Source organism: Lygodium microphyllum, chromosome 17, assembly GCF_053477565.2.
Source record: "Lygodium microphyllum isolate KBCC chromosome 17, Lygodium_microphyllum_v1.1.10, whole genome shotgun sequence".
Classification (NCBI taxonomy): domain Eukaryota; kingdom Viridiplantae; phylum Streptophyta; class Polypodiopsida; order Schizaeales; family Lygodiaceae; genus Lygodium; species Lygodium microphyllum.
This window is the reverse complement of record NC_141151.1, coordinates 22,596,152-22,621,378: the sequence shown is the minus strand read 5'-3', so window position 1 is coordinate 22,621,378 and position 25,227 is coordinate 22,596,152. Positions and strand designations below refer to the sequence as shown.

The following is a 25,227-nucleotide window of genomic DNA, read 5'->3' as shown; positions in this document are numbered from 1 at the left end:
TTCAATGTCAATGAAGAGCTACAGATCCCCACAAGTTGGGATTGGAAGGTCCTTCTCACACCCCATGTCTCTCTCTTTTCGCTCACGCATATTATTTGATTACTCATGAAAAGTCAACGATTTTGAGAAAATGTTACAAACCACTAGGAAGGGCTAGTCGTGATGACAAGCTTGTGACAAAAGAAAGGCACTAGACATATCATAAGGTGAAACGTTGCTTTTTAACATTTGTGTGTTATGATAGCCTTATGTCACCTTTCCTTTGAACGCTCGTGTGTTACTATAGGCGATGTGCCACCTTCAGTTGACACACCAAGGCACACTGTCTTCTTCAATATCCGACGTGCCTCGGTGGTCAATGGCCATGCTCCGAATTGGCGGAAGAAGGGACTTCTTCTGTCGCATTGTAAGAAGTGTTACCTCGGTATGCAACGCCGGTGGCCCGATGACGCCTTTGTGGCGTTGGAATGGACGATCAGAGAAGGAACCCTAGGCCCAGGATGACATGACTGTGCAGCCAATCTCCAAGGATCGCATCTACAATCTTCTTCAAGGATGTGCTGTCAAGAAAGATTTAACGGCTGTCAGGAAGGTGCACTCTCTCATTGTTGAATCAGGGCTTGACCTCATTGCTCCTTTGGTAGACCATCTTATCCGTTTGTTTGGCTCTAGTGGGAGCCTGCCAGATGCAAGCAGAGTGTTTTCCAGGGCCTCTAAACCAAGCATATTCACATGGAATTCTATGATCTCAGCTCACGTCAAGCTCGACGAGGGTCTGGAAGCTCTTCAGTTGTTTGAAAAATTGCAGCAGTACGGTATCCGTCCGGACAGAGTCACATTTGTGTGCTTGTGTAAAGCTTGTGGTATCGCCGGATCTTTGTTCTACATCCGACAGGTGCATGATATGATCATTGCAGATGGGAAAGAGTCACAATGTGCCCTTGCAAACACAATTATTGACATGTATGCAAAATGTGGGAGCTTAACGGAGGCTCACAGGGTGTTCAATCTCTTGCTGACTCGAGATTTAGTGTCGTGGACGGTCATAATATCAGGGTATGCTGCACATGGACAGGGCAAATATGCTCTTGAACTCTATCAAGAAATGTGTGAGGAAGGTGTGAAACCAAATGATTGTGTGTTATTATGCATGTTAAAAGCATGCTGTGGTATAGGTTCTGTTGTGCATGGCAGCTTGATGCACGGGGAGATAATAGAGATGGCACTTGAATCAACTTTAGCTGTCATGAGCTGCCTTGTAGACTTGTATGCAAAATGTGGGAGCTTAGAAGATGCAAACAAAGTCTTTGAATCATTGCCCTCTAGAGATGTGGTGTCCTGGGGAGTGATGATTGATAGCTATGCTCAGCATGGCTATGGTCTTGTTGCATTAGAATTTTTTAGCAAAATGCAAGAGGAGGGAATCGAACCTAATAGTGTTATCTTTCTAAGTGTGCTAAAAGCATGTGGCAGTTTACGCGCTATAATGCATGGACGATTCTTCCATGCAGAGATTATCAGGAGGAGATTTGAATCGGATGATTTGATTGGCAGTGCCCTTGTTGATATGTATGTAAAGTGTGGGAGTCTAGAGGAAGCACACAAAGTCTTTGAGGGCCAGGCCAACCATAATATTGTGTCATGGGGTGCTATGATGACTGGCCTTTGTGAACTTGGGCATGCTGTTCCTGCACTTGAGTTTTTCAATGCCATGCAACAGGATGCAATACAACCCAATAGGGTTTTATATTTGTGTGCCCTGAAAGCTTGTTGCTCTAGTGAAGCTCTTGAGCAAGGTATGCTAATTCATGATCAGGTGGCTCAAAGTAGCTTCGGATTAGATTTAACCCTTGGAAACACAATTGTTGATATGTATGCTAAGTGTGGTCGTGTTGAAGATGCACAAAGAGTCTTTGATAGTTTACAGAATCGTGATGTCATATCATGGGCAGTTATGATTTCTGGTTACTATCACCAGGGCTGTAATGCTATTGCTCTGGATCTTTTTGCAAGGATGCAACTTGAGTGCATCAGACCAAATCGTGCTATTTTCTTGTGCGTCTTGAGAGTATGTCGTAGTATAGGTATCATAACTTTTGGTCAGCTGATACATGACCAAATAAATAGTCACTTTTTGGAATCCGATCATATGATTAGAAATACACTTGTTGACTTGTATGCCAACTGTGGTAAACTAGAGGATGCATGCAATATTTTTGATGGCATAGCAAACAAAGATATGGTATCATGTGGTGCAATAATTGCAGGGCATGCACATCAAGGTGATTTCAAGGCAGCAAGAAAGTTTTTGCTGGATATGCATCGGTCAGGATTGAAGCCTGATGGATCAATATTCACAAGCATTCTTTCTTCTTGTAGTAATGTTGGCTTGAGGCGGGAAGGTTGTGAATTTTTCAAATCCATGGTAGATGAACATGATATTATACCAGAAGTGGAGCATTATAGCTGTTTAATTGACCTCCTTGGTCGGGGAGGAGAATTTGGTCTGGCTGAAGATTTGTTGGCGAGTATGCCAATGCTACCTGACTTCATCATGTGGATATCTCTGATTTCAAGCTGTAAAACCTATAACAATGTGGAACTTGGAAAACATTGCCTTGATCAAGTGATGCATTTAGATCCCATCGATTCTTCAGGATATCTTCTTATGTCAAATCTTTATGCAGATGCTCACAGTTGGGAGGACATTTGTGAACTTCAGCACTCGAGGAAGTGCGCTGGTGCACTGAAAGAGCCTGCAAGGGCCTGGATAGAGGTGACCAATGGAGCACATGAGTTTCTTGTTGGAGGTCAACAAACTCATGCATATGTGCCTCTGCTGCAAGAAAAGATAGTAAGGCTGAGCAGTTTCATGAAAGGACAAGGACTAGTACCACAGTTAAACCTAGTGTTTTCAGAGTGAAAAAAGTGACTTATAGGCAAGACTATTAATGGAATTTGGAGAAGGTGACACAAAGTGCTGCCAATTTGATATTCTGATCAATGGTAGAGGAGAAACTCAGAATGTTAGTTGTTCAGGAGTCCTTGGTGGAAGGCAATGTTGGTGATGAGACATTCCAATGTCATAGACTGTATGGCCAAGGTGCCGCAGGTTGTGGAGTACCTGAGAATCGTAGTGACCGCAAGGATGAGGTATGTGTCCCATGGTAGACAGATATCCGTTGACAAGGCCATAGTATTTGAAATTTTCCTAGAGTGAGTTCTGATTTTGTTATTCTTGCAAGGAAAGCTTCTTTTTTGTTGCTATTGTAACATAACTTTTTTTGGCTACATTTGTCAGTGCCAAGAGTTCTTAGATGTCCTGTTGGTGCACCTTAGGATTTCAGCTTTTCTATTTCAAGATTCAAAAGTCAGGTGAGATCGTCCACTCTCTCATCTTCAAATAGCCTTTGAAGCTTCTAGTGAACGTCTCATTATAGCTACCATTGACATTAGATATGTCAAGAAATCTACTCCACATTTCTATGCTGTGCTAACAGTTTTTCTGGGAAGACACGACTCTCAAAGACCATTAACCATTCTTGAAGTGGATCATATCACAACATACTTCTGAGGTAGTTGCTGATTTATATGAAGACATAAGAAGTCCTAGTGTTGATTGTTTTCACCATTAAAGACATACCTAGATTCATATTTTTGAGAAAAATTGCAAGGATTTTGTTACCCTTGATTCACTTTTAATACTGCAAGGTCATGAAATTCAAACACAGTTTTCTAAAACATCCTGATTATTTGAAGTACATTGCAATTGCAGTTGCATATTTATCTATTTATCTAGCATATAAGGTAAGATATAGCTAGAAGCTATGGTAAGAAAAATCATTCTGCAGATCATTTACGTGTCCCACTTGAGAGCAAACAATATAGAAATGACACAGTGATTGATGGAAGTATGTGTACATGTCAAATTTTCTTTTGGCATGAAAAGCCTTATGATTGCAAATAGGAGCTTAGTAGTGTATCCACGAAAGACAGTTTCTCATATGCAAGAAGATACTTAAAGAAATATTGAGCCATAATCAAAGCAACCATGGCTAATACTTGGATTATTGTGTTGAAGAAATACAAGTAAAATGGATTTGTTAGCAAGATACCCACCTCTTGCAATGGTGGAGCAAGGTACTCACCCCTTAGCTATGGTGGGAGGTCCAAGAATAGGAGTCCTCAAGAAGATGATTTGATTAATAGCAAAAAGATAATGAGCCATGTTACATCTCAGTCTTTTGTACTCTTTACTAAACCTATGCTTCATTACAAGCCTACCCGGCCTAAAGAAGCTTTGTTTTCAAAGCTTTGGAATTGACAAAAAATATACAATGTGCATCTCACCCCGTGTAGCAATAGACACAGAAGAGCTATCTCCTATGAGTATTTGCCCACATGATGGTCACAAATGGGCAACACCTATTGTCAAAGGTGTCATGTGCCGGGAGGCATCACTGTCCATGATCCACTCTTGAGCTTGAGGAGCTGTCATTGCAACATCAGAAGTCTTCGGTGTAGGGTCCTCAGTGACCGCTAAGTGTAGAAAAGCTGCTGATGAGGGTGCAACCACCGCTCCAGAATCCTTCGTATCCTTTTTCTTGGTGTCCTTCTTGTCCTTGTTAGGGCAATCCTTCTTCCATTGGCTGGCGGTCTTACCACAAATATGGCATGCCAATTCTTTCTCTTTGTCATTCTTGGATTTGTTGTCCTCCTTCTTCTTCTTTTGGTCCTTCTCCTTCTTTTGAGAGGCTTGACCAACCAATGCCTCTGATTTGGAAGCATTGTGTCTCTTTAATTGTTTCTCTTGGTCTAAGACCATAGGAACCAACTCTTCACAGCGAAGAGTCAACTTGCGCCTTGAAGCAATAAGAGTGGAATAAAAAGTACCGAATTGTGGCAGCAACTGCGACAATAAAGTGATCTCCATGTCTTCAGAGGAAATGGGATTCCCCGCATTTTGAACCTGCATCTAAAGGTGCCGAAGCTTGTTGATGTGTTCCCGAAGCGAAGAAGACTTATTCACGGACAAGGTCCGTATTTGCACCTCCAAAGAAACCCTCTTCAGAAGGGTCATCCGGTTGTACATCTGATCAAGTTCCAGCCATATCTTCCAAGCCACCGTCAAGTGCTCTATATGGGCTATCACGACTGTTGTACAAGAGAGAAAAAGAAAAGAATGAATCCTGGCATTCAGTTTGTTCCAATGAGACTAGGCCTTGGTCAACTCCGCACGAGCACTTGAAGAGAGTTTGGACTCATCTCTCACCAAGGGTTGGTTGATCTCCTCCATCACAAGCTTTGCCAAATCATAAGACTCCAATATGGCCAACATCGTCACACGCCATATGTGGTAATCGTCACCATCGAGCTTTTGATTTGATGGAAGAGTCGGTAAGACAGGGACCTTCCGGTCCATGATCGCCTGGAACTCCATGTCAGTCTCAGTAGATATCTTCACCTGCAATGCCTGCACAAACGCAAAAGAAACCCCCTCTGATTGTGAAAACACAGCTTGCTAAGGCTCTTGTCTTCGAGTCCCGAACCTTCTTCAGCCCCGCCGGAGGCGATGAAAAGGTAAAATCTACACTCGAAGGCAAAAACACAGCCTCCTTCCTTCTCTAACAGCAGAAAAACAGGAGCAACTTCAGCAAATCTTCTCTTTTCTCACACCCCCACGCTCGCCTTAGCCTTGTTCTGATGTGCAGCCCACTTGCTCGCACTTGAATGCTGAAAACGCAGCCTTGTGTTGCACGGAAAACTCCTCTTCAGTGAGGTCCACACCCTAGGTCAATCCTTCAATGCTTTGATACCATGTCAGAGTGAAGCAATGCAGAAGCAAATTACCATGACAAAGAGTGAACGGAGAGAGAAAAAGGGAGAGAGAGACAGTAAAATGCAGAAAATCTGCAGTGAAGAATGCTATATAAGGATGCAGAATTATACACGGGTGTAGAGAGAATATCTGTGTATGTCTCCGCCTTGAGGACCTCGATCTCTATCAGCCCCGAGTGCTGTCTCCATCACCAACAGAGGGAAATCTGTGAAATACAAGTGATCAAAACTACTGGAAACTCAGCCTTTAAAAGGCTGAAAAGAATGCCTCGTAATATGCCAAAATAGGCAAGTCGATTGCATTTAATGCAGCTGACTGCAGTCGGATGGGACAATTCGACTGCTGCCACGTGGCACTACTAACGTGGCAAGGAGTTGACTGCTAATAGGATCGCTTAACCTTGAAATGGTTGCCATGAATGTATTGATGTTACTCTTTGATTGCATGAAGAATTGAGTACCTCTTGCTCATATACATAGAGTTGACACTCCTTATCATTCATTTTCTTACTTTTGTAGGCAATGACTCCATGATCTTGATATAGAATAGTCTCTATATCTCTTTCACTAGCATCTACACATATAGTGAATTTCTTAGAAAAATTGGGACATGCCAAAATTGGTGCTGAAATTAGGAGCAACTTTAGTTTATTGAAGCTTTTGTTTGTTAGAGAATCCCAAAAGGAAGACTTTTTTCCTAGCTGGTTGGTCATGTGAGAGTGCGCTGTGAAAGAGGGAATACGAACACGGAGGGAGAGAGAGAGAGAAAGCAGAAAATAAGGAAGAGAAATCTGCACGGACTGAAATGAATGCTGAATACAAACAGGAAGGCGACTGCAGTCGGATGGGACAATTCGACTGCTGCCACGTGGCACTGCTAACGTGGCAAGGAGTTGACTGCTAATAGGATCGCTTGACCTTGAAATGGTTGCCATGAATGTATTGATGTTACTCTTTGATTGCATGAAGAATTGAGTACCTCTTGCTCATATACATAGAGTTGACACTCCTTATCATTCATTTTCTTACTTTTGTAGGCAATGACTCCATGATCTTGATATAGAATAGTCTCTATATCTCTTTCACTAGCATCTACACATATAGTGAATTTCTTAGAAAAATTGGGACATGCCAAAATTGGTGCTGAAATTAGGAGCAACTTTAGTTTATTGAAGCTTTTGTTTGTTAGAGAATCCCAAAAGGAAGACTTTTTTCCCAGCTGGTTGGTCATGTGAGAGTGCGCTGTGAAAGAGGGAATACGAACACGGAGGGAGAGAGAGAGAGAAAGCAGAAAATAAGGAAGAGAAATCTGCACGAACTGAAATGAATGCTGAATACAAACAGGAAGGCGGAAGGAGACTGATTAGTCCCTGCATGTAGCCCATAGCGTCAATCAGGGCACCAGATCAGGCTGATGATGATGGCAGCACCACCACGGGGGAGGAGTGTCGGAATCTGCAAGAAGACAAGTGATCAAGTGTGTTGAGATATCGAGCTCCACTCGTGATATGCCAGGGTGACCGTTATGCATTTATGTCACCGACTTGTCAGTTGTAGATGCGGTTGGTACACCGCCCATGAATAATAGCTAGATGACAGCTATCCTTATCTACTCTAGTTCGTGGCTCAGTTAGTATGCCACCTTAGTTAGTTGAGTTTGTTTTGAGACCCATATATAGGGTTCTTCTATTTCTTTGTAAGAGAGTTCTTTTTGGCTTACACAACTAAGAAAAGGAAAACTGTTTTCAGCCTCCACCTCTGTGTGTATTCCCCCATTGTGCAAGCAAGAAAGCTACAAGTGAGTCTCCTTCCTTCTCTCCCACAATCTTGACATGGTATCAGAGCCTTGTTCGTGGTAAGGAGCTCAAGAAAGCAAGCCAAGCTCGCGGTGTTCTGGTAAGAGGAGTAGTGTTGCTTTCATTTTCTGTTTTGGGAGCAGACCTCTGTAGGTAGCACAGCCGGAAATTGCAAGAGTGCATTGTCTCAGGTTGAGACGCCCTTCGCGGTGAAGCAAGAGGGTACTATATACTGCGGGAAAGGGCTTTGGCCCTTGGCGACCCTGTTTTTTTGATTTGAGGCAATTTCGGGGTCTGTTTTGGAGGCGGAAGTTTTCTGCACGCACTCAGGAAAAGGCCCAGTTTTATGCTGTGCAGCCACTGTTCTACAGGTCGGTGAAAAGTTACTGTAGAAATTGCATCGTATGCCTGTGCGCAGAGACATTGGGAGTTACAGAATCATCCTGGTTGCTTGTTGATGCAAAATCGTCACTAGGAAGTGACTGTGTGGTTAAATACCACTTTCATCAGTTTTGCAGATTTGTCCTTGTGAGGCTGAAGCTGTGTTTTCTGCAGTGACAGAATTTCTTGCAGTGTTCTGTAATGGCGTCTGATTCTCTTTCATAGATTGTCACTGAAAAGCTTGACAAGAACAACTTCCAAGCATGGAAGTTTAGAATGACGAATTTTCTTATGGGAAAAGGATATTGGGAATTTGTTGCAGGAAATGAAGAAGAACCAGTTCTTCCTGATGTTCCCAATCAACAGCAAATGCAGGCATTTAAAACATGGCATGAGAGAGTCAGGAAAGTTATGTATTGGCTGTCCATCAGCATTTCAGACTCTATGATTGTGCATATTCAGGATGCAAGTACGTCAAAGGAGGCATGGGATACTTTGTCAAAAATGTATAGCACAAATACGCAAGCCAGGAAAATGCAGCTCAAGCAAGAGTTGCACAATGTGCAAAGAGAAAGTATGAGCATCAATGACTACCACATGAAGGTGAAGAAGATTGCAGATGCACTTGCTTCCATTGGGTCGCCAGTGGAAGATGATGATTTAGTTTATGTGACCTTGAATGGTCTAGGAAAGGATCATGCACAGTTTCGGACATCCATTTCAGTTCGTGAAAGATTTCCTGATTTTGAGGAGTTGATTGCTCTTCTAATTTCTGAGGAGCAGAGAAATGGTGATGCATCTTCTTCAGGAGGAACTTCAAAAGAAGCTGTCTTCTACTCAAATGCTGGAAGAGGTAGAGGCAAAGGTAGAGGAGGCCGATTTGGAGGCCGTGGCAGAAATCAGAATATGCAGCAAACTCAAGAAAACCAGTCCTATGGAGGAGGACGTGGTAACTCTAGAGGCAGGGGGAGCCAAAGAGGTCGTGGTGGATGGCAAAGAGGCCAAAATGCAAACAATAATGTTGAATACTACTACTATGGTAAAATGGGTCATATGGCTAAAGACTGCTATAAAAAGCAGAATGACATCATGAATGGAAAACTGCAACAAGGAAATTATGCATCTTCTAGTAGACAGGGTGATGACAGAAATGAGCATTTGTTCATGGTGCAGCACATGAACAATTCTGTGACAAGTGCAGAAGAAAGCAATGATGTATGGTATGTTGACTCAGGTGCATCAAACCACATGACAGGTCATGCAGAATGGATGGAGGATGCAAGGAAAATGGAAAAACCAGGATTTGTGGAGACTGGTGATGATACTGCACATTCTATTGTGCAGATTGGAAAAATTCATTTGTCTTTGTAGGATGGGAAAAAGAAATAACTGTTCGATGTATTTCATGTTCCGAATATCACCAAGAATCTGGTTTCTATTGGTCAAAGGGTTGAGCAGGGCTTGCAGGTCAGATTTAATCCTCATGGACGCTTTGTTGAGGATATGAAAAATAAAGGTCGCTTGATAGCAAAAGGAAAGAAGAAGGGCAGAATGTTTACGTTGGATGCAGACATGTCTGAATTGAGTGCAGCAATGTTTGCACATGGGACCGGTGTAGTTGCAGATATTGATATTTGGCATAAACGCATTGGTCATGTTAATGTACAGGGACTTAAATCAATGCAGGCCCAAAATATTGTTGCAGGATTGCCTAAATTCAAGGTTGCAGAAATGCATAAGGTATGTGAAGCCTGTCAGTTTGGAAAACAGGCAAGGAAACCATTTCCTAGACATGTTCAAGAGAGTAAGAAGCCATTGGAATTAATCCACTTTGATGTGTGGACTACTAAAGCTGCATCTCTTGGAGGCTGTCATTATTTTGTCACTTTTATTGATGACTATAGCAGAAAAGTTTGGGTGTATTTTATGAAAAAGAAAAGTGAAGTTTTTGGGCATTTTAAAACTTTTAAAGCTATGGTTGAAAAAGAAACAGGCCTGCAAATAAAATGCCTAAGGTCAGATGGAGGGGGAGAGTACCTCTCAAATGAGTTTGCAAGGTTTCTGCAGGAGCATGGCATAAAGCAGCAATATTCATGCAGTCATACCCCACAACAAAATGGAATTGCAGAAAGGAAAAACAGGCATATTGGAGAGGTATCTTGTGCCATGCTCAACGAAAAAGACTTGCCAGATTTTTATTGGGCTGAAGCAGTTGCTACAGCAGTCTATATAATGAACAGGACTCCCACTGCAGCAATACATGGGATGACTTCACAGGAGAGGTATACTGGTAGGAAACCAGATATTTCTCATTTGAAAATTTTTGGTTGCATTGCCTATGTACATGTGCCAGATGAGTTGAGATCCAAGTTGGATCCAAAAGCTGAGAAGTGCATCTTTATTGGTTACTTTCTGCAGCAAAAAGGGTATAGATGCTATAACCCTTTTACTCGTAAGTTTACAGTGAGCAGAGATATTGTTTTTGATGAGATGAGTAGCTGGTATAAACTAGTAAATGTGATTGATGATGTAGATGCACAAAATGGTAATGCAATGGTAATGCTGCACAGAATTCACAGCAGCAGTCGTAAAATATTAGTGGACCTGGAGCGTTCTCTAGCAGTGGTTCACATTCTTCGCCATGGACAGACAGATTGAGATCAGGAGAATCTTCTCAAAGCAATGCAGATAGTGGTATGCAGGTATCACGAAAAGGAAAAGAGAAGGTTGATCAGCCCATGTTTGATATGAATGCAGGTCACTTTTATGTGGATGGTGAATCCAGTGGCTCAGAACAGAGCATTGATGATGAGTTGGGTATTCCTTCTATTGTTACACCTGGAGTAAGGAAGACCAGGGATGTTTTGAGAGCACCTGGGAGTGAACCTATTTTGCGCAGGTCTACTAGAGCTAGGTATCCTGTGGATAGGCTGAAATATGATGGATTTACAGCCATTCACTATGCATATATGGTCAAAGTGATACAGGAACCAAAACCCACTTCTTTTGAGCAAGCCATGGGAAAAGAAAAATGGGAGAAAGCCATGGATGAAGAAATGGATGCCTTGGAAGCAAATGCTACATGGGAGTTAGTACCTTTGCCTAAATGTAAGAATGCAATTGGCTGTAAGTGGGTTTATAAGGTGAAGCATAATGTAGATGGTTCTGTGAACAGATACAAGGCAAGATTAGTAGTCAAGGGGTATGCACAAACATATGGCATTGACTATGAAGAAACATTCAGTCCGGTTGCAAGGATGGCAACCGTAAGAGCAGTCATTGCTATAGCTGCATCAAAGGGATGGTCTTTACATCAGATGGATGTAAAGAATGCCTTCTTGCATGGTGATTTGCAAGAAGGTGTCTATATGGAGCAGCCACCAGGTTATGTGCATGCTGTTCATCCTGAGTTTGTTTGTAGGTTGAAGAAAGCCTTGTATGGCTTGAAGCAAGCACCTAGAGCATGGTCTGATAAGATAGGACAGTATCTTGTCACTATTGGCTTTCAGATTTCCAAGGCAGATATCTCACTTTATGTGAGAAAAACAGAGAAATGTATTATGCTGCTTGTCATTTATGTTGATGATTTGATTATGACAGGTGACAGTGATGAAGATATCCTTCATGTGAAAATGCTATTGAAGCAAAAGTTTGAGATGAAGGATTTGGGAGAGCTGCGTTATTTCTTGGGCATTGAGGTGATTAGATCACCAAGTGGGATACAGCTCTTGCAGAGGCAGTATGGATTGGACATGCTGTCCAAATATGGGATGACAGGCTGTAAGCCTATTTCAGTTCCTTTGGAGCAGAATGTGAAGCTGAGCGCAGATGCAGGTGAGCTTTTGGAAGACCCTACTATGTACAGACGCATAGTAGGAAGCTTGATTTATATGACTATTACCAGGCCAGATTTGAGCTATGCTAGTGGATTGGTAAGTCAGTTTATGCAGGCTCCAAGGAAACCGCATTTGGATGCGGCTAGACGCATACTCAGGTATGTGAAGTCCACATTGCAGTATGGACTATTTTATGAGACTGGGGTTCAGATACAGTTGCATGGATACACTGATGCTGATTGGGCTGGTAGCATTTCTGATAGACGTTCTACCAGTGGATATGTGTTCTATTTTGGGAGTGCTGCAGTCACTTGGAGCAGCAAGAAACAGCCTACAGTTGCCTTGTCGAGCAGAGAGGCTGAGTACAGGGGTGCAGCAATGGCTGCATGTGAGGTAGCTTGGTTGCATAAGCTACTTTATGATATGCATCAGCCTACAGATGGGCCAATTGTCATTTATTGTGACAATATGAGTAGTATACACTTGACAAATAACCCAGTCTATCATGCTAGAACAAAGCACATTGAGGTGCATTATCACTATGTGCGGGAGAGGGTTTTACTAGGTCTTATTGATCTAGTTTATGTTAGCACAGAGGATCAGGTAGCTGATATATTCACGAAGGCATTGGGCGCAGAGAAGCTGCGCAAGTTCAGAGACCTGCTTGGTGTGCAGGAATTGGGATTGAGCTCGGGGGGGAGTGTTGAGATATCAAGCTCCACTCGTGATATGCCAGGGTGACCGTTGTGCATTTATGTCACCGACTTGTCAGTTGTAGATGCGGTTGGTACACCGCCCATGAATAATAGCTAGATGACAGCTATCCTTATCTACTCTAGTTCGTGGCTCAATCAGTATACCACCTTAGTTAGTTGAGTTTGTTTTGAGACCCATATATAGGGTTCTTCTATTTCTTTGTAAGAGAGTTCTTTTTGGCTTACACAACTAAGAAGAGGAAAACTGTTTTCAGCCTCCACCTCTGTGTGTATTCCCCCATTGTGTAAGCAAGAAAGCTACAAGTGAGTCTCCTTCCTTCTCTCCCACAATCTTGACAAAGTGGGGAGGGGGGACCGCCTATAAATAGGCAAAAGGACAAACCCTAACCCTAACTCTAAAATGGGCGCAAACCCTAAAAATGCCCTAAATTGGGCGCCCCACATCAGTGACCAAAAAAGTGGCCGGGCAGCCAGTGGCTGCCCACTAAAAGAGGCCAAAAAGAAATATACATCCTAAGACAGCCAGTTAAGAGTGACTAGCCTCCCCCATCATAACATATGACAGACATGTCAGAGCTCCTAATGTCCTCGTCTGACTCAGACTGAGGCTCACAGGCAGGAGACGACAAGGCATGACTGCTAACAGGTCAATGGAGCCACAACAGCCTCTAAAAGATGAAGAATTAGTAGAGGTAGGCCATTTCTTGACACATTGTACTTTCTTTGGGTCCATGCTAATCCCACTCTCACCAATTAATGACCCAAATATTCCACCTCATTCTCCATAAAAGAACAATTTGATTTCTTTGCAAATAGTTTCTCCTCAATGTGTCAAAAACCTCTTATACATGTCTTAAATGCTCTTCTTTGGGCTTGCTATATATGAGAATGCCATCAAAGAAAACAAAGACTGTTTTGAACAAAAACGGTTATAAAGTCTACTGTCTTATTCATAAGTGCTTGAAAGGTGGTTGGAGCATTTGAGAGTCCAAAAGGCATCACCAAGAATTGATACAATCCCCCTTTCAATCCTAAATGCAATCTTGTATTCATTTCTCTCTTTCATACAGATTTGATGGTATCCCAAACGAAGATCTATCTTGGTGAAAACCCTTGCATCCTTAAGTTCATCTAAGAGATCATCGATACGGGGAATGGGGTACCTGTTTTTGATGGTGGACTTGTTTAACTCTTATGTAATCAATGCCCATATCGAATGTCTCATTCTTCTTCACTAGTAGTACTGGAGAGGCAAAAGGTGACTAACTTGGTTGGATCAACCCCATCTATAGCAACTCTTTGACTTGCTACTTTACCTCCTCACACTCAAACTTAGATGGTTTGTAAGGTAGCTTGTTGATGAGCTTAGTATTAGGGACCATGTCAATAGGATGATCAACCTCTCTCTTGTAATGTAGCTTGTTGATTAGCTTGGTATTAGGGAATAAGTCAATAAGATGATCAACCTCTTTGTTGGGTAGTAATGAAGATGGTGGTTGAAATAAGTCTTTGTATTCTTCTAACAACTTGCTCGATGTTGAATTCTTCTTCTTTGAAGTGGATTTGGGTTGATCTTTGTCCTCTTTGGAAGAAGAAGAGCGAATACGCAAGCCTTAGCATTGATCTCTCTCTTTAACTTCTTCATCAGAATGAGTTCCATTTGTTTATGATCCATCCCATGCAAATTTATTTGCTATCCGCCCCAAGAAAACTCCATTTGCATTGAATTCAAATCCATGGTAAACCTTCCAACTATTTTTAACCAATCACAACCAATGACTATGTCAACGGGTCCCATTTCTAAGGTTACAAGATCAGCTTGAATAGTACATGACGGTGACTTAGGTAGTAGCTTCAGCCTGTCCAAAGATTTTGTATTCACAAAACTATGTGTGTTGCTCGAATCTACAAGAATATAGACAACTATTCCTTTATTGTGCCTATTATTAGTTTAATAGAGGGATTTTTTTCATTCTGCTTTTCTTTTACAGGAAGCAAATGCCAGCTAACAAATTACTTCTTTTCTATGGAAAAAACTATGCTAGGTTGGCCAGGAAAGCTAGCAAATTCTAAACCCACTAGAAAGCGAAAACAACTTACTATTTTGTCTCATTCTCAAAGGCAGGAATGCTCTTGAATAGCTACCGGTGCTTTCAACTAAAGTTCCATTACACATCTCTATGATACTTTTGGCTGTACCTTTCAGCAAGCTGCATTGCCTCATGTATAGTCTTGGGCTACGCGGCTCCAGCCTCCGAAAAAAGACGTAAATCAAACCCATAAATGTCCTTGTTCAGCTTTGCCAAATCTGTAATCCATTCCACATACATTGATAGATGAAGAAACATGTTTGAATACTCCCATACGGACATTTCTCTTTGCTTTAACTCATACCACTTTCTTTGTGCAACTTATCTTTTTTCATGGGAGATATATCAAGCATTGTCCTCTTGAAGTGTGTCCAATCCACCAAGTGTGGGCATAACCTTTAAGCTGAAGGGCTGCATAATAGATCTTTGCTTCATGCTCCTAGGGTAGAGTGTAAAATACATTTCCAGCTTATTGACCCACTCCTCCCATTTTGTAGGTAAACAGTTATCTTGAAGTTGAAATGCTGATTTTCTCCTTGTAGTCTGGTCATTGTATGGTGGTGGTGGATTTGGAAGGGCTGTCCATATGATTGTTGTCTCCATAACTTTATTCCATGAATTTTGCTTGTAGTAGGGTTGCCCATTTTGGTTGCTACCAAAACTATGAGGAGGGGATTGATCAATTCCATGATTAGAGGGCTGGTTGACGCTCTCTAGGTGCTTGATCTTGGGTGGATCTTTGTCCATCACACCTTTCTTCTAGATTTACTTCCACTCTCCTTGGCAAAGGATCGGGCTGAGTGTGGGACTTATAGAACGGATCACACCCGTAATAGTCATCCTCCACTCTAGTGTCCTCTTCTTGCCTAGAATCATTCCTTTGATTAAATTGTGGCCTAGCCTTGTTCTTGGGCTGAAAAGTATCCTTGATCTTAAATGGTTCTTTGAGCTTTATGCATCCTACTGTCCAAATCTTTAATGACAACAATCAACTCATCAAACCTAGTGGCAGTGTATCCATGCACTTGGAAATCTTATGGGCTTCAGATCACCGAGGGTTTGCAAAGTTTATCTCATTGCACATGTGAGGTGTAATTGGGGTTAGAGTAAATTTATGAGCCCGGAACCCAAGGAAATCACGGGATCTCAAAGGTAAAGTTGCTATAAGTTATGCCGCACAAGTACTTGGTGGTATCTGGTGCAGTTGTTGGCCCAGGTCATTCATTTGGCCATAAGTGTTAGTTGGTAACACTAGAGAAGTGACGTTTAATGGTACCTAATGCCAATCTGATGGTCAAAGATGACGCAAAGACACTCGGGAATGGAAGTTGCCTAGCCAATTGAATTATTGGCCAATCAGATTATTTTTCAAGGCACCGGAATAATTATTAGATTAATTTTTAGTATTTAAAGACTGAAAATTAATATTTAATTATGGATAATGTTGCAAAAACCATTTGGGAAGGTTGCTACTTGTCAAAATTGCCCATGCAAGATTGAAAAACGTCTTTAGAGGTTGGAGAGAGGCATTTTTAGTGTATTCAGCCTGCAAGAGAGAGGGAGGAGATGCTGCTGGTCTGATTTGCAACCATTGGAGGACCTTTTGAGGCAGCTAGGGTTAGGAATAGACCAATCAATAGCAGATGACATCATCTACAGGTTGTTGAGATAGGGCAATAGTAGTAAAATGACTGATTTTCTTAAGTTCTTTGCATCTTCAAGGTGTTGAGATAGGGCAACAGAAGTAAATGACAGATTTTCTTCAGTTCTTTGCGAAGAAGGTTTGAATTTTCTCTCTCCTCAATATTCTCTCCCATCTCCTAGCCTTTCTATAGCCTTGCTCCAAAGATTGCAGCATTGAGATCACCAGAGGCTGAGAAATTTCAGATTTCTTTGCTGTAAACCCTAACTTGCAAGCAGAAATTAGGGTTTAGCAGCAGCCTTGAGAAGCATGCGAGAAATTGGAAGCTCCAAGACTTGGACTCAATAGGGCTGAAGTTGTTTTTAGCCTATTTAAGTGGAGGGACCAGCAAATAATTGAATTTGGGGCATTTTCCATCTCCATCAAAGCGGATGAATGCCAATTGATTGCTCGAATCAAGGCGCAAATCAGATTAAAGACTTGCTGGTCATTTTGAACAGCAAGGGGAGTTGGAATACGAAAAGGGATTGGAAGAATCCCATTGTAACTTCCTTTTCAACTAAGCTAAATAAATACCAAAAGGGGCGCCACTTTTGGGGCCAACAGGGTGTCCAATGTCCAAGATTATATGGTAAAGTGCACTTTTCAGTTTTGTAAATTTGTTAATTGCTGTAAATGGTGCCTAATCAAGTTATTTACCACCCTATCCGAGGAGGAAGGCTGGTTACACTAACACTACGGTGTACATCTTCAATCAGTGCCTTGACTGCGGCTCTTCCTTAGAAGACCTCATACGAGGCTTTCTTTGGCTCTCAGCCTATCATATCGCACTTCAGAGTCTTTGCATGTTGTATATACACACATGCTTGATGATAAAATAAGAAAGCTCACTCCCTGAGTTGATCTCCTTATCTTTGTCAGATATTTCTCTGAAGTGAAAGCTTACCGTTTGTTTAATCCTCTGACGAACAAGGTGATTGTTAGGAGGGACGTCATCTTTGACGAGAGGGATATCGTACAATCCTCTACACTTGATTTCAATCTAATTGCTCCTTTCACATCCTTGGAGATCATGCCTACTAAGCCTGGTCTACTACTCGCTTCTGACCTATTTGCAAATTCTTCAGCTCCTAGGCCCCCTTTACGAGACTTGTTACCTTGCTGGTACTAGTAGACCATGTGGGATTCGGGGATCTTGCCATCGGATTCCACTCCAGAGGGACCTAGAAGATCTACCCGGTTTGCACCTTAGGCATCATTTGTGTCACTTTTTACAGATGATTACATAGCGCATTTTGAGTCGGATACATGGCAGGAGGCTTCTCAGCACCCTCAATGGCGAGAGGCCATGGAAAAGGAGCTAGAGAGTATTGATGGAAATGAGACTGGGACATTTGTGGATCGTCTGTGCTATGAGAAAGTCATCGGGACGAAGTGGATTTTTAGGACCAAGCTAAAGGCTGATGGGACTTTAGACAAGTATAAGGCTCGCCGTGTTGTGTAGGGGTTTCGACAAAAGCATGGTATTGATTGTGAAGAGATCTTTGCACCTATTGTGCGGTTGATATTTTTCGGTTGTTACTCACACTAGCCGCTCACCCCGGTTGACCGATACATCAGATGGATATCAAGAGTACCTTCTTGAATGGTTATCTGGAGGAGGAAGTCTATGTGGAGCAGCCACTAGGATTTCCTTCTGCAAACTCGAGGGATAAGGTATCCCGCTTGTAGAAAGCTCTTTATGGATTGAAGCAAGCACCGTAGCCTTGGTTTCATAGGATGGACAAGTTCTTATAGACTCACGGATACCATTCTATCCCTTATCATTGAATTTATATGTTCGATCTACTTCACAGGGGGTCAACTACATCGTGCTATACGTTGATGACTTACTCATCACATGCTCAGATTCTGTTGCTATAGCGAAAATCAAGGCAAAACTTAGTGCTATATTTGAGATGACAGACCTCAGTTTATTGTCTTACTTTTTGTTGATGAAGGTAGTTTGATTTAGGAGTTGTATTTTTGTGTCACAGCAGAAGTATGCACTTCAACTCGTGGAATAGTTCACTACGGATCAGACACGGCCAGTGGCCACATCTATCGATCCTATTGTCCACTTGTCGAAGGATACCCTAGGTCAGCCCTTCGATGTGCATACCTAAGGTCTGTTGTAGGGAAACTTCTTTCGTTAATTCATACTAGGCTAGACTTAGCTTACTTAGTCAACATTCTCGGTTAGTATTTCATAGTACCTGGGATATCACATTGGATTGCATGTCTTTGTGTGTTGTGTTATTTACAGTGTACTTATTCTTATGGCCTCACTTATGGTTCTGGTTTATGTTTGCAAGGGTACATTGATTTTGATCGGGTAGGAGATCTTGACACTCGGCATTCCCATAGCAGCTACCTCTTCACCTTGGGCACGACTCTCATTTCTTGGTCTAGGCGTAAGCAAGAGACGATGGCGGTTTCCACGACCGAGGCTGAGTATAGGGCTCTCTGCGATAGCACCATCGAGGCCATCTGCCTGAGGAGCTTACTGGTGGCGCTTCACTTCTCTTGTGACTCTTTCATTGTTGTCTAGTGCGACAACTCGAGCGTCATTGCCCTTGTGGGCAATCCGATCATCACATCACGGATGCGGCATGTGGGAGTCCACTTTCTCTTTTCCAGAGAGTATGCTGAGCTAGGCACTATCTGCCTAGAGTTTGTGCCTTTATCAGACAAATTTTCAAACATTTTGACCAAAGCGGTTAATTGGCCGGTTCTTCAGTACCTTCTATCCAAGATTGGCTTGGCTACACCCTCCCCTATTTCTTCAGATTGACGAGGAGAGAGTGCTTTCTCCTTGCTTTCCCTTTCACTTTGAGAGGAGGCGGCTACTTCTCTTGATAGTGACCATGATGATGCTTACAGTTTTAGACATTTATTCATTTATTTATTCTTTTGTAGTGTACTTATGGACATTTGTAACTTCATCTGCATTGTCAGGATGATATGATTGTAAAAGAACACATGGACAAGTGCATAGTTCCCCTGTGAGAGCACTGTCTAAGTGGCATCGTTGCATTGCATTTTGCGTGAGCATGACATCTTGTATCTCTCTTTGCACTACCCTATGCATTGGCATTCTGTTCATGTAAATATGCATTTGTGCACATTTATCCCTTTTCGGTCTTTTGGAGTGGTCGATTTTGTATCCACCATATTCGTGGCATTGCACATAGCAGTCTCCAAGGCAGTTCTCCCTAGCTTGTTTTGCTTGCTTCACATCTTTGCTATATTTGTGTCACCCATACCTCAGCCATTTTCCTTTTTCACCAATACCCAGTAATGGAGGGATAGTGTAACCAGCCTTCCTTCCGTGGATGGGTGGTGAATCCCTGATTACAACTTAATTACAGCAGCAAACAGTTAATGCAAATCTAAAAATACAAATTTACCTACTCATCTTGGACAATGTACACTCGATTGGCCCCAAAATTGATGCCCCTTTCGGTATTTCTTTAGCTTTATTGAAAAAGAAGTTTATTTAGAATGGGATTTTTCCAATCCCTTTCGGTATTCTAACTCCCCTTGCTGTTCAAAATCACCAGCAAGTCTTTAATCTGATTTGCCCCTTGATTCGGGCAATCAATTGGCCTTCACCCGCTTTGATGGAAATGGAAAATATCCCAAATTCAATTATTTGCTGGTTCCTCCACTTGAATAGGCTAAAATTAGCTTCAGCCATGTTCAATCCAAGTCTTGGAGCTTCCAATTTTTGGCACGATTCTTGAGGCTGTTGCTAAACCCTAATTTCTGTTGCATATTAGGGTTACGGTAGAGAAATTTAAAATTTCTCAGCCTCCGAGGGTCCAAATATTGAGATCTTCGGAGCAAGGTTGTAAAATGGCTAGGAGATGAGAGGGAAAATTGTAGAGAGAGCAGAGTTTTGTCGCGAAGAATGATTGAAAATTAATCAAATGCAGCTGCTGCCTTGCCACAACATCTTGTAGATGCAAAGAACTGAAGAAAATTAGTCATTTACAGCTGTTGCTCTGTCTCAACAGCCTGTAGATGCTGTCTCCTGCTGTTGATTGGTCTTCTCCTGCCCTTGGCAATCTTAGAAGATCCTCCAATGGTTGCAAATCAGACCAGTAGTCTCCCCTCCCTCTCTCTTGCAGGCTGATTTATAGAAATGCTTCTCTCCAGTCTCTAAAGACATTTTTTAGTCTTGCATAGGAATTTTTGACAAGTGATAGCCTTCCCAAATGGTTTTTCCAATATTTTTCATAATTAAATATTAATTTTCAATCTTTAAATACTGAAAGTTAATCTAATAATTATTTCAGTGCCCTGAAAAATAATCTAATTGGCCAATAATTAAATTGGTTGGGTAACTTCCATTCTCGAGTGTCTCTGCACCATCTTTGACCATTAGATTGGCGTTAGGTACCATTAAACGCGACTTCTCTAGTGTCACCAACTGACACTTATGGCCAAATGGATGACCTAGGCCAACAATTGGTACCAGATACCACCAAGTACTTGTGTGGCATAACTTATAGCAACTTTTGCCTTTGACATCCCGTGATTTCTTCGGGTCTCGAGCTCGTAAATTTACTTTAATCCCAGTTGCACATCACATGTGTAACATTTACTTAATCATGTGATTAAAATTAATCCATATGTTAAGTGATGTTTCAAAAATACATGTCCTCATGACAGATAGTATGCTTGTTTTGTAAAGGTCTTGGGTCTGACCATCCCTTATCACTCTCCCATTTGGGGTATGGATCCTCAATAGGACGAAAACTGACTTGAAATCCTTACTTAATGTTAAATCTATCAAAACTACACAATCCTTTTTTAAAAAAAGTCCATAGTTAATTCCATCCACCTTTGCAAGGCCACCAGGCAGCTACCGTGGACCCTTTGTCCGATGCCTTGGTCTCTTTGGGGTGATCACTTGGGCTCTCTTGGTAAGATAACCATCGGCTCTGTAGTCTTAGTAGGGCACTGGGCAGCCGACATGTACCCTTTGTTCAATGCTATGGTTGCTTTGGGGTGGGACGTCCTAGGATAAAAGATAAAGAAAAGAAAAAGAGCTTGGCTGGCCTACTTCTTGTGGTACCGTTGCTGGGCCTGAGTGGGGGTATTGAGCTAAAAATGCATTAGCTTCACTTAAATATCCCCAAAAGATGCTTAATTAAGGAAGAAATCTTATTTATTTAAAAGAAATGCATTCTTAGAGAGTATTTGTATCCCATAAGCATAAGCCCACTTGGGAGGGCCCAAACCTTTTATAAATAGGTATGCTGCTCTCCATTCAGCCCTAATCTCGTCTTTGCAGGTTTCAGGTATTTTCAGCTTGCTGTCCATACCCTGTTCATGGAGGACATTGCAATCCATGCTGTGCATTGCAGTCTCCATTCATCTGGCTCATGTTTCTAGCCCTCCGTCATTAGTTTGTTGCTGTTTCCAGCTAGGTGACTGTTGCAGTTTGACATTGAGCTGTTGTGCAGCCTAACACGTCAGCATACTGCTGCGTTTGCAAGCCTAGCTGTCGCCTTACAAATTTTCTCTCTCCTCTAGTTGCCGCCATCATCTCCTTAGCCTGTCGTTGCTATTTTCTCTCTCGTGCAGCTTGCGTTTGCTGTTTTCTCTCTCCTCCCAGTTGCATTCACTGTTTACTCTCTCCTCACCTACGTTTTTAGTCTTTCTCTCTCCTGCATTGCCATTTGTATCAGATCTAACCTTCCTTGACTGCGTTTGCTAGTGTTCGACATTCAGAGGCTACCTTGTTGTGATTTGGGATCCTCTTGGAGTACGACACACTCTCTAGCTCATTATCCTTGCCTTGTTTCGATTTGGGATCCTCTTGGAGTACGACACACTCTCTAGCTCATTATCCGTGCCTTAATCCTTTTGATACAGGAGTTCGAGGTACAATATTCATTCATTGCATAGTGTGTTTGCTACATGAGCATTGTATATTCAATAGTCATATCATTTCATTCATTCTCTGTGTCATTGTCTTTGAGTTACCCTAACCCTAACTGTGTTTTTCTGTCAGTCTGTGCTTTGTGGTATGGTGTTATTTGTGTTTCTGTGTTAGGATATTTTCTTCACAACCTTCATCTTTACCACCTTCTTCTTATCTTTTTGGTCATCTTACAAATGAGAACTTAGAGGAGTACTTGCATATCACATACAATCAGGTTTACACCCCTTCAAGGAGTGCTGCTACTTCGTTGACCGATTGGTGAGACTGGCCATCTCTTTGATCTTGGAGGTTCCACGACATTCAACACGTTTGGTGATTCATTTCCTTCATCTCAGCCAGGCCTTATGTCAAGTTCATATAATCCTTTTGAATCCTATGAGCCAAACCCTCCATGTTTCTTCTTTTGTTATGCAAGATCTAGATGGTTTTTAGTATGCTAACTTTAATAGAGGAGGTTCTTGAAGCAAATACTCCTTTTGAATCCTATGAGCCAAAACCTTCCATGTTTCTTCTTTTGTTATGCAAGATCTAGATGGTTTTCAGTATGCTAACTTTAATAGAGGAGGTTCTTGAAGCAGATACTCGTAGATAGATATATCTCTACCATGCGTTTCATTTGACCAAGTGAACCACACTTCCCAACTCCGTTCTATCCCGCCACTATCTTCTCCACATTGTGATCTACTCACATCTTCCTTCCAAACTTGGGATTATGCTTACTTCCACTCAAAGGACACTAGGGGTTGGATCTTCCACCTCCATTCCTAGCACTTTCTCCTTCTCTATCCCTCCATCTACCTATTCTCCATTCACTCCATCTCTTGGTGCATCGTTAGGGGGAATGCCACCCTTTAACATGTTGCAACCACCCAATCCAAGTTTATGGTTATTCCATCGAGGGGGCATAAAGCTGGACCTGTGTACACCCTTGTTCGATGCGCACGAGAGGTTTCTCCTTAGTTTGACAAGGAGGGATCCTCTTAAGCTTAATGTGATCAGTGCTTTTTTGCGATCAAATGATAACCGCGAAGAGTTTTGTTTATATCTATGGGGCCTAGGGGCAACCGGTAAGTCTACCTTTGTGCAGCTCTTGGAACATATATTAGGGGATACTACATGTTCCTTGGATTTACTTAGATTGACTAATCACTTTGAAATGAAGATAATACAGGATAAAATATTAATCGTGCTTCTATATATGCCTACAAAGGTAAACGACGCGCAGTGTTCCATTATCAAGAAGATGATATCGACATCCACATACCCTCACTTTTCCATATCCTTTGTCTTTGGGACGGCTGTGGTGGGCATCCCCCTCACTACCCCCAAACACTCATAACCTCACTACACGACCTTTCAGACATAGGGATATCCATCCTCTACTGATGGACTATCATCACACATCCCTTGGGTCACTCTTACGGAAGGATTTCCATCCTTTGCTCCACGTGTCCATATCCCTTTAGGTTGGGCTTCTCATGCGGTTACCATGCCTATACCTAATCCACCTATGCCCACATTTGGAATCACTGTGCACACTTCTTGTATGCATGGTGGGCATTTTGGGATTCCTTTCCAAGTGTACTCCACTCCCCCACCTTATCTCCCCTATGTACCCTATCCCATTACACTCCTCTATCTCCTAGCACTACCACTCTTGTTGCAATGGCGAAGAATGCTTTCACGGATAAGAGACTAGTTTTAACGGGTTGAATTTCACCACTTGGTCGAACTTCATGCAACAAGTGCTTAAATATCAGGGACTTTGGGACCTTGTTGTTGGTATCGAGTTGATACCTGGTAGCTCACCCTGATCACATCTGTCATTGGAGAGCTTACAATGCTGCGACTAGTGTTGAGTTTATGGAGAGGTTGTTTCTTGAATTCCACTCATAATTACAATATTTTCCCTCGCATTTGAGTGTGGAGTCATCTCATAGATCGCTAGGTGGCACGAGATCACATTCGACATATCAATCTTAATTTTGAGCTTCAAGAGTTTTCCATTAAGTAAGGAGATGATCTAAAAGTCAAGTCGGTTGAATATTGGTAGTTACTTGCCGAGTTTGCCACTATTGGCCCCTTGGAAGTCAGATGATCAGGTCACTTTCTTCTTGAATAAGTTGCTTGCAAATGCTTCCATTTTATCTAGCACATATCTCACTATCTAGATTACCGACCTAAGAGTTTGAGTATTAGTTCTTGCGTTATGCAAGTTTGCACGATCAAGTCTACAAGAAGCCTCCATAGAGCCTTACTCAAAGAATCGAGGGCTGGTTGTCTCTTCTTCGGGAGGGAAAACCACCAATAACTCGCAAGATGCGAAGGCAAGTCAAAACAAGAGTGACACCCCTTCCTCTACTAGAACCAATGAAACACGATCCCTTTAGTAACAAATTCCTAAGAAAAATAGGTTTTGCATACATTGCCAAAGGTTGAGCCATGTGGACGAGGAGTGTTGTAGCAAGGCCCATGGTCTCAGTTGGCCAATCCGGTAGGGCTATGTCTCTCGCTCTTGCACCGTGTGCTTCATCTGTCACAGTGGTTGCTAGACATGTGGCGCACGGACAACCTTAGCAGCCTATCTCTTTCACTTCTCCACTAGTCCTAAAGGATTCGCTAGTTGGTCTAGTAGTGGCTCACTTATTGACCTTTACATATCCAATGTCCATTCCTAGGGCATCCATTGCACCTTCTAAGACCATCTTTCCACCTCGCCGTATGCGCTGATGCCATACACTTAGCCTTTCTCTTTTTAGACTTCCATTGTATACTTACATACTCATTGCACTGTACTTAGCTGTGCTCTTCCTTTATTTTCAATTTTGTTTTTTGGAGCCTCTCACTACTCACCTTTGTGCTTGCAGATTTTGATCTCTTTTGCAGGGTTTTTTAGTGTAGGGCTAACATGCAAGACCAATCCTTCTAAGTTG

General features: G+C 42.1%; 1 protein-coding gene across 2 annotated transcripts in view; it reads left to right on the top strand.

The window, feature by feature from the left end:
• Positions 1-254: 254 nt before the first annotated feature.
• Positions 255-25,227, top strand: part of LOC148021680 (pentatricopeptide repeat-containing protein At2g33680-like) — a 41,224-nt gene continuing 16,251 nt past the window's right edge. Inside the window, exons 1-3 of one of the 2 annotated variants that reach the window (XM_087697171.1) lie at positions 255-3,153; positions 3,302-3,375; positions 3,501-3,575. In XM_087697171.1, the coding sequence (XP_087553297.1) occupies positions 506-2,923 (2,418 nt within the window). In that variant the 5' untranslated portion in view covers positions 255-505 and the 3' untranslated portion in view covers positions 2,924-3,153; positions 3,302-3,375; positions 3,501-3,575. The remainder of the gene's footprint in view (positions 3,154-3,301; positions 3,376-3,500; positions 3,576-25,227) is intronic. The other variant, XM_087697172.1, reaches the window with a different exon arrangement.